Here is a 10,416-nt window from a genome sequence, read left to right as displayed (position 1 = left end):
GGTGCTGTCTAAGGAGCCTTGGTGAGTTCCTGCAATACATCTTGTAGATGGTACACACACTGCTGCTACTGTGCGTCAGTGGTGGAGGGAGTGAATGTTTGTGGATGGGGTGCCAATCAAGTGGGCTGCTTTGTCCTGGATGATGTCAAGCTTAAATAAAAACAAAAAGCTAAAAGCTACTGCGGATGCTGGAAATCCAAAACAAAAACAGAATTACCTGGAAAAACTCAGCAGGTCTGGCAGCATCGGTGGAGAAGAAATCAGTTAACGTTTCGAGTCCTCATGACCTGCCGAAGGGTCATGAGGACTCGAAACGTTAACTGATTTCTTCTCCACCGATGCTGCCAGACCTGCTGAGTTTTTCCAGGTAATTCTGTTTTTGTTTATGATGTCAAGCTTCTTGTGTTGTTGGAGCTGCACTCATCCAGGCAAGTGGGGAGTATTCCATCACACCCCTGACTTGTGCCTTGTAGATGGTGGACAGGCTTTGGGGAGTCAGGAGGTGAGTTACTTGCTGCAGAATTTCTAGCCTCTGACTTGCTCTTGTAGCCACAGTATTTATATGGCCAGTTGTTTCTGGAGTTTATTTCAACAGACTGGAGGTTAAAGTCCCACTCTGGGGTTTCTAATCAGGGGAACGTTCCGGTGCTCCCACCTACAGCGTCCAAATCGATTTTGATACTGGACCATGTAATGGAAATGATAGCTTAAATATGACTAAACTTGCCCATATTGTAAATTGGACTTTATTCCTCTGGCAGTATTGGACTTTAGATACAGTGAAGATCAAAATGTGGATGTCCTTGCATTCTAATAGAACCATGGCATGGTACAGAGGAAGGTCATTTGGCCTATCGTACCTTTGCTAGCTATTTGAAATTGTCTAACTTGTGTCTCTCCTCTTTCCCTATAGCCCTGTTCATGCTTCACTTCACTTGAAATATTTATCCAATTCTCTTTGGCAGTTACCATTGAATCTGCTTCCAACAAGCTTGCAGACATCGGGTTCCGGATCACAGCTCTTTAATAATTTTCTAACGTTCGTGTAGATATGGTACTTTGGTTCTGCACTGCGTTCTGCAAAGTTGCATTGTTAAGCTTTCTTTTAAGCACATCATTTTTTTTCTTCCTCCCATCTTCCTAGGAATTCCTAAGAATGATTGAGATAATTTGCAACGATCGTTTAGGAAAGAAAGTCCGAGTGAAGTGCAAGTATCCTTTTAAGATGGGTAGTGCAACATTACTGTCTTTTTAATTGGAATATTTACAGCCATTAAGTGAACTCTTCTGTTGGTTTCTTAACTGTTGATTATGGGCTATATAATTAGTTATAATTATTAGAACATAAGAAATAGGAACAGGTGTAGACCATTCGGCCCCTCGATCCTGCTCCGCCATTCAATAAGATCATGGCTGATCTACTTCTGTTTTGATTTCCACATTTCCATCTACCCCCGATAATCTTAGACTCTGATTAGGCAAGGGAATCAATCTACCTGTGCCTTAAAAATATTCAATGACCCCACCTCCACCACCTTCTGAGACAGAGAGTTCTAAAGTTGCACAGTCCTCTGAGAGAAAAAAATCCTCTTCATCTGCCCTAACTTTAAAACAGTGACCCCTAATTCTGGACTCACCCACAAGAGGAAACATCCTTTCAACGTCCACCTTGTCAAGGCTGTTCAGGATCTTGGAAACTTCAATCAAATCGCCCCTCACTCTTCTAAACGCCAGTGGAAACAAACCCAGTCTGTCCAACCGTTCCCCATAAGACAACCCACTCATTCCAGGTATCAATCTAGTAAACCTCCTCTGAACCGCCTCCAACGCATTTACATCCTTCCTTAAGTAAGGAGACCAAAACTGCGCGCACTATTTGAAATGCAGTCTAACCAATGCCCTATATAACTGAAGCATAACATCCTTACTTTTATGTTCAATCCCTCTCGTAATAAAGGATAGCATTCCATTAGCCTTCTTAACTACTTGCTGCATCTGCATACTATTTGTGACTCATGTACTGGAACACCTAGATCCCTTCGCACCTCAGAATTATGCAGCTGTTCACCATTTAAGTAATACTGTTTTTTTTTGTCCTTCCTGTCAAAGTGAACAACTTCACATTTTGCCACATTAAACACCATTTTCCAGATCTTTGCCCACTCACTCAACCTTTCTATATCCATCTGCAACCTCCTCATGTCGTCTTCACAACACACTTTCCTACCTATCTTTGTGTCATCTAGAAATTTAGCTACCATGTCTCCACTCCCGTTGTCTAAGTCATTGATGTAAATCGTGAAAAGCTGAGACCCCAGCACAGATCCCTGTGGGTCTCCACTCATCACATCCTGCCAATCAGAAAAAGACCCATTTATGCATACTCTGCATTCTGCCAGCCAGCCAATCTTCTATCCATACCCCATGTTACCCCCTACACCATGTGCTTTTATTTTTCCTAATAACCTTGATGTAACCCCTTATCAAATGCCTTCTGGAAACCCAAGTACAGTATGTCCACAGGCTCCCCTTTATCCACCGTGCGTGTTACACCTTCAAAAAAACTCCAATAAATTGGTTAAACATGATTTTCCTTTCACAAAACCATGCTGACTCTTTCCAATTGCCTTGAGCTCTTCTCAGTACCCAGCTAAAACCTCCTTAATGATCGATTCTAACAACTCCCCCATGACAGACATCAAGCCAACTGGCCTATTTCCCCCCTTGAATAGAGGGATTATATTTGCTACTTTGCATCTATTACTGGAATGTTTTTTGTATCTTCTGTAGTGAACACAGAGCAAAATGTTGGTTCATTTCATCTGCCGTTTCCTTATTATCTACTATTAACTCTCCATTGTCACTCTCTAGAGGACCAACACTCACATTACTTATTCTTTTCTTTTTTAAATACCTGTAAAAACTCTTGCTATCTGTCTTTAGATTTCTAACTAGCTTCCCCTCCTACTCTAATTTCTTTCTCCTGATTAGCCTTTTAGTCATTCCTTTCTATTCTTTATATTCTGACCAAATCATTTGTCCCGACACTCATCTTTGCGGAGTTGTATGCTTTTTCCTTAAGTTTGATGCTTTCCTTAACTTTTTTAGTTAACTATGGATGATGGGTTCTCCCTTTAGAATTTTTCTTTAGAATAGGAATGTACTTATTCTGAATACTCTGAAATATCCCCTTAAATGTCTGCCACTGATTCTCTACTGATCTTTCCTCTAGCCTAGTTTCCCAGTTCACTTCAGCTAGCTCAGCTTTTGTCCCCACATAGTTGCCCTTATTTAAGTTTAAGATACTAGTCTTAGATTCATACTTCACCCTTTCAAACTGAATGTAAAATTCAAGCATGTTGTGACCACTGCTACCTAGAGGTGCCTTTACCCTGAGGTCATTAATTAATCCTGTCACAATACACAATACCAAGTCTAATATAACCTGCTGTCTGGTTGGTCCCAGAAACTATCTTGAAAGCATTTTATGAACTCATCCCAGCTACTACTGCCAGTCTGATTTTTCCAGCTTATATGTAGATTAAAATCATCCATGGTTATTATTATCCCTTTATTGCAAGCACACAATATTTTCTCTTGAATACTTTGTCCTACACCGTGGTTACTGTTAGGGGGCCTGTAGACCACTCCCACTAATGACTTTTTTCCCCTACTATTCCTCATCTTCAAACAAACCGATTCTACATCCTGATCTCCTGAACCAAGGTCATCTCTAACTATTGCATCAATGCCCTCTTTGATTAACAGTGTTGTCCCTCCACCTTTTCCAAGCTTCCTATTCTTCTTGAAAGCCATGTACGCTTCAATATTAAGGACCCAATCTATGTCGTCCTACATCCATGTCTCCGTAATTGCTATCAGATCATATTTATTTACTTCAATGTGGGCCATGCATTCATAAGAAAGTAAATGAATGTTACGTGCATTCAGATAGAGAGCCTTCGGTTTTGTCTTTTTGTTACCTTTGTAATGTCTAGTCTTGACTGTTGATGTGTTCTTAGATTTTTTTCTCTATCCCTTCCTACCATTCACTGACCCTCATTTCTCATTACTATTTCCCTCCCCTGTCTTGACTCTACTCCTTAAATTGCTACTTCTACCCAAGCTTAACCCTCAACCCCCTTGACTTCACTAGTTTTGTGATTTGTGAGGACACTTGTCCCAGCATGGTTCAGGTGTAAACCGTCCCAACGGCACACCCCCACTTTCCCCAGTACTGATGCAAGTGCCCCACAAACCGGAACCCGCTTCTCCCTCACCAGTCTTTCAGCCACACATTCACTTCTCTAATTTTATTTGCCCTATGTCAATTTGTACGTGACTCAGGTAATAATCCAGAGATTGCTACCTTTGAGGTTCTGCTTCTTAATTTGGTATCTAGCTCTTCATGCTGACTTTGCAGAATCTCTTCCCGATTCTACCTGTCACTGGTACCTAAATGGACCACGACAACTGAATCCTGCCTCTCCCACTGCAAGTTCCCTCCAGCCCTGAGCAGATGTCCCAAATCCTGGCACCGGGCAGGCAACATAGCCATCTAGACTCTCACTCTCCTTACTGCAGAGAACAGTGTTTACCCGCTACTGCCACTACATTCCTTCTTGCTCCCCCTGCTTGAATGGCTTCCTATGCCACAGTGCCATGGCCAGTCAGCTCGTCCACCTTGCAGATCTCACTTTCATCCACACAGGTTGTGAGTACCTCAAACCTGTTTGACAATTGCAAAGTCTGAGGCTCCTCCACTACTGCCTGCTCTGTCCCATTACCTGCCTCATTGACAGTCACATCCTGCTGACCAAAACAGATGACCCGCTTCTAAGAGGTGTGACTGTCATCTGGAACAAAGTATCTAGATATTTCTCCACCTCCCTTATGATGTGCAGTGTCTGCTTTTTGGCTTCCAGATTAATAATTCTGATCCCAAATTCCTCAAGCTGCTTAGACTTCCTGCAGATGTGTTTGCCATGGATCGCCTTGGCATCCAAAAGCTCCCGCGTCCCACTGCTGCAACATCCTCACTGCAGCTGAAACAGCGCGCGCTCCTCAGCTCCGCTCCAACTCCCAGTAAGGTAGGCCTCACTCGAATCTCTGGTCTGTATTTATAGGCCCACCTCAGCTCCTGACTGTTTCCTGCAGGTCCACTCTTCTCTGACTGGGGTGTGATGGGGTGGTTATCTTATTAGCCCAAAATTATTAGTTATAATTGAGTGAAAATTGGAAACAAAATGTTTTGGGGTGTCAGAACTGCAGCTTGTTATACAAATCTGTGGTGTTTGAGGCTCTGCCTTTTTTTTCAGCTAAGCAAAAGGTTTGGTTGCTCCTGTCTTAAATGAATAAAGGCCTAAACTGGATGGTGTGGTCCGCACTGTCTGAAGCTGCAGTGAAGGTGAAGGGGGATAATGCACTATGGTAACAGTCACACAGAATGTACTTTACGACTTTACAAAAGTAGGCCACATGAGCAGTAAAAACAGAATGGCACGAACTTGGAGACTTCTTTTTCCTTAATTTCTGCCTCCAGTCCTGATGATAGCATAAAAGACCTGAAGAAATTGATAGCTGCGCAGACTGGAACAAAATGGGACAAGCTCGTCCTAAAGAAATGGTTTGTTCTTATGTTCTCTTATATAGCTTAGTGGCACTAATTTCCTGAATTACATAGAATTTGCAGCACAGAAACAAACTCCGGCATACACCTGGGCTTCAGATGAGCCTCCTCTCGTTGTTTGCTTCATCTAACCCTATCAGCATATCCTCCTACTTGTTTAATGTGCTTATCTAGAATGCTAATCACCTTTTGCAAAAAAAAATTAAATTGGGCAGATATTTATTGAATTTATCTCGATGTAAAAAGAATTTCATTCCACGTGTGTGGATTGTAACTTTTCAGCATTTTGGTCCTTGTGTGGAAATTGGAAGCATCATCTTGTAATGTCCCAGTGGATTATTTGTTCTAATTTAACTTGTTCTGATTCCAGGTATACCATCTTCAAGAATCACGTTCAGTTGCAAGATTGTATCTTTTGATGTTATAAAACTATGCCAATAGCTTCCAGCCTTTTCTGTATGAATGGGGGCAGAAGGGATAAGAAAATACTTAGACACTCCTTACACTACCCTGTTCTAACTTCTAGAAGCTTGTCTACAAAAGGAAAATATTGCTGAACAAAGATTTTTTTTTTCCTATTAGTTTGCAACATTTGCAAGTCAAAAATACAGAGAGTGTAATCTGCTGACTTCAGAACCCTAGGGAGGTCAAGATCCCACAGTGAAGACTCATGGTCCACACGCAAGTGTAGAACATTTTGTGGTTATTGAATAGAGATGCATATTGATGAGCACAGGTAAAGTCTTGGGAGCAGAGTGTATTGGCAAACTATTCTCCCATCAACAAGGGTAATTTTAACCATGACTTTAAGGAAGAATTGCACCTATTGGAAGGTAGCTGCTCCTGTTTCATACCATAGAAACAATTGTCCTTGTGCACCTGCCCACGCACCTGTCCAAAGGGTGATTTATAGGGAAAAAATTTGTTTGTCTGGTTACAGTAGATTTCAAGGTTGAGTAACATGAAGGATGGGATAGAACCTTTACTTTAGGTTTGCTTTTGGCTTTGAGTACTGAATGGACCAAATGCAGAGTAAGTCTTTTAAGTGTGACCTCCTTCCTCCCCTTTTCACCCTTCCCAAATCTGAATGCAACTCCTCTTTCCTGTACCAGCCGCCTCCTGACTTCTTGAAGACTACCAATTGCCGTCAAATTAAGCACAATTTTGCTTGACTTAGTCTAATAGGAACTCAGTTGAGACTATATCTGTAACCATTCACTTGGGACCGTTCTGCCAGATGTCAGAGATTTTATTCCTTCTATCCACTGTTTCTATCTGGCCTGCTGCATATCGTTGTGATGCATTATGCTACCTTATTCACCCTGGATCCACATAGTCTCCTGGGAGATGCATAAAAAGGATTAACGGGCCAATTAGAGGAAAAAATATCCAGACTATTTCTCTCTGAGCACTTTAGATGGTTGAAACTAGTCACAAGAAATTGTGTTGACACTTTGTTGTAGGATATCCAACCCTTGAATGAGATGACCTGTTCACCAGCCAAGGGCCTGTTCAATTAGTCTCTGGGAATAGAAATGCTGCCTAACATCAAGTCTAGTCCTGCCATGGCATAGCTTATAAGTGTGACCCCAGTCCATGTAAATGCAATCCAGCTCCTTCGTTATTTTCTAAACCTTGATCCAATTACCAGAGTCTCTAACTTTTCTACAGTATATAGACTGATGAGCTTGTTTGGGTGATGAAGATATTTTAATCCGGATAATGCTCTTGTGGCTCTTCTCTGCATCTTTTCCTGCTACCCAACCATATTATTGGAAAATCAACACTGGAGCCAATATTCTAAAGGAGGTCTAACCCACATCTTGTACAAGGGAAACATTTTATCTTGGTAAATTATCATGTGAATAGAGCCTAGATCTTGCTTGTTTTGAAACTGCAGCATTATACTTGACCATGATCATTTTGAGAGTGATGTTCTTAACACCCAGCTCCTTTTCTTTCACCAATGGCCTCTAATCTGTTCACTGCACATTGTGCACGTATTTAGCATGAGACTTGTTTGCATGCATAACATTATATTTTTAAATTAAATGCTATTTGCCAATTGTTGGACCATTTCTCCAACAAATTCCGCTGTTTGCAGGAATTGAGGATTCTCTCAGTTTTAATACTCGCACATAATTTGTAAATTCTGAAAACCTGTGGATCATCTCCCCAACTCTTAAAGCAGGTTATTAATACCAGTTGTAAATAGCAAAATTCCTAACATCAATCTCTGTGGAACAGTAGCCACTTGCAAACCAGATTCAAACCCATTGACAACTTTTTGCCTCCTAGCATTCAGGTTAGGATTTAATTGGACACCTTAATGCAGCCTGTGCATTCTAAGCATTTATACGCCTTAACCAGGCTGCTTTCAGATGAGATCCATGATGGAATGAACCTGGAGCTGTACTACCAGTAAAATATATCCCCCTGAGGAGGCCAAGCTTATCACCAACCATCAACACCATTCAGCTGAGAGAAACGACTTATGACTTCACAATGAAGTTTTGTTTGCTTTTCTGATGAACACTGATCATTTGTTTTTGCTTTATTGACCTATGTTCACCTTTTTTTTTAACATAATATTTCAGAACAGCTTTACTATCAGGTTTCTTGTCCGTGTCCAGTCTGAGGTTTCTAAATCCCAAAATTATAGATGGGTAAAGTTGTTTTGTCTGTGCTTCCTCCTTCCTTGCTATGTGTAATACTCAGTCTAGCAGTGATGGTGCTTCCCACAGCTGAGGTGTATCATTACACAACACTTTCCATTCTATTGTACTTGCAGAATGCTGACAATTTGCCCAGCATGGAGAGCGAAAAGACTTGCAAGAGATTGAAGTGCTCACTGAGTTAGGGAGGGGATGGATCTTGATAGTTTATTGAGGTTCAGTCTTTTGGGTTAATCTTGTAGAGGTTGGAAACGAGCATTTTTTTTTTCCCTGAGGGCATATGCAAGAAATTGTATTAGCAGGATGTTGGCAAGAGGGAATGCTAACTTGACTTCAAAATGATTTTGTCCCATGTGAACCGGGCAATGTCAGAGAACCATGTTAATATGCACACTTAAATTGGTTAAATAGAATTAAAATCCAGAGATTTGCCTCGCTGTGTCTCTGTTTCTAAGGGTGCACTTTTCACCCTGTGTAACCTGTACTTTGATACCAGATCTATGCACGGTGTTTATTAGCTGTCCCAGAAGCCTGCAAGGACAACTAATGCTAATATCTGATTAATACACCTTTTATTTCTAGATAATGCACTTGTCTTTAAATGGATAAAAATCACCCTCTTGACCTTGTGTCAGAACCAGTTTTTTTGCTTCCACCAGCTTAAACGTTCCCTCCCTCCACCACTGGTGCACAGTCGCTGCAGTGTGTATTATCTACGAGATTAATTGCAGCAACTTGCCAAGGCTCTTTCGACAGTACCTTCGAAACCTTTGACGTCTACCACCTAGAAGGATAGGGTAGCAGGTGCATATGTGCAAGCTCCTATCCAGTGCGCACACCATCCTGACTTGGAACTATATCGCTGTTCCCTTTCTGTCGCTGGGCCAAAAATTTGGAATTTCCCAACAGCACTGTGGCTGTACCTACATCCCATGGACTGCAGTGAATCAAGAAGGCGGCTCATCACTTTTCAAGGGCAATTAGGGATGGCAACAAATGCAGGTTTGCTAGCCACACAATCAAAGAACAAATAAAATGAACTGTTCCAATATGCATTGCAGCTATCCTATCCTCTTCTCTATCAGTAGTTTCATGCAGAGTAGATCCAGAAACTCCATAGTTTGTTGAAATGAACTGAATATACAGGACCAGCAGCTATCTGTAATTTACCCTTGACAATTTGCTTTTTGGATTCAAAATTAATTATGTTTTTGCAAAGCTACAAAAAGCTAATGCATCCCAATCAATGAAATGTGTAACTTTATGAAATCTATTGTTTCTTTTGCTACATAGCTTGCTATAATTGACACATTTTTCTTCTAATATGTTCATTGTTTTGGAACTAAAAGCTGCTGTAGAGACTTGTGTACTAATGTATTTTCTCTGGGATCTCAAAACTATTGAGGGCAGATGATTTCCCTCTCTCCCTCTTCATTCACCTGAATGTAAGTAGCCAGTGTGCCCTCATTCTGACCTGGTGTGAAGCAGTTGTATTTGTAGCCTTTACCCTGAAGCTGAAGTACTCTGAGGCCTGCTCCCTGATGGCACCTGGAACCAGAAGGGGAAATCCAACTGTGGTCCATCTGTATGGATGTCGGGTCTACCTGTCTCTTTGTTGTAACTGAAGAAAATCGTGTCAACACCAGGCTGGCTCACAAATGACTTGAGCTCATCCTTTAATTATTCTGTAAATTGATTGATATCAGATCGTACAAATGTCTATTGATGTCTAAAATATTTACTAATGGACATCGTAGGATCTCACAGTATAGAAGCAGGCCATTCGGTCTGTCATACCTGTGCTGGCTCTTCGAAACATCTACCCAGTCAGTCCCACCCTTCTTTCCCCATTTGAATCTACTTCCACTACCCATTCAGTTTATGCATTCCCAATCATAACTCGTATTTCTTCATCGATCCAATGTACATTCCAACGAGAAAGACAAATTCCAAGGGGAGGACCCACCGTCCATGGTTGACCAAAAAGTTAAAGAGGGTATCAAACTTAAAGAAAAAGCATATAATTACGCAAAGATGGGTGGCAGGTCAGAAGATTGCGCAGAATATAAAAAACAGCAAAGAATGACCAAAAGATTGATCAGGAAGAAAAAT

General features: G+C 41.3%; 1 protein-coding gene across 1 annotated transcript; it reads left to right on the top strand.

Annotated features, from left to right (window-relative positions):
* Positions 1-756: 756 nt before the first annotated feature.
* On the top strand, positions 757-8,928 carry ubl5 (ubiquitin like protein 5). The gene is made up of 4 exons (XM_078531388.1): positions 757-1,212; positions 5,543-5,626; positions 6,000-6,037; positions 8,011-8,928. Exons 1-4 carry the CDS (start codon positions 1,157-1,159, stop codon positions 8,052-8,054), a joined length of 222 nt encoding a protein of 73 aa, XP_078387514.1. The 5' UTR covers positions 757-1,156; the 3' UTR covers positions 8,055-8,928.
* The last annotated feature ends 1,488 nt before the right edge of the window (positions 8,929-10,416 follow it).

Source organism: Cetorhinus maximus, chromosome 28, assembly GCF_964194155.1.
Source record: "Cetorhinus maximus chromosome 28, sCetMax3.hap1.1, whole genome shotgun sequence".
In the NCBI taxonomy this organism is placed as follows: domain Eukaryota; kingdom Metazoa; phylum Chordata; class Chondrichthyes; order Lamniformes; family Cetorhinidae; genus Cetorhinus; species Cetorhinus maximus.
The sequence above is the reverse complement of the archived record's forward strand: the minus strand, read 5'-3'. Positions and strand labels throughout refer to the sequence as shown.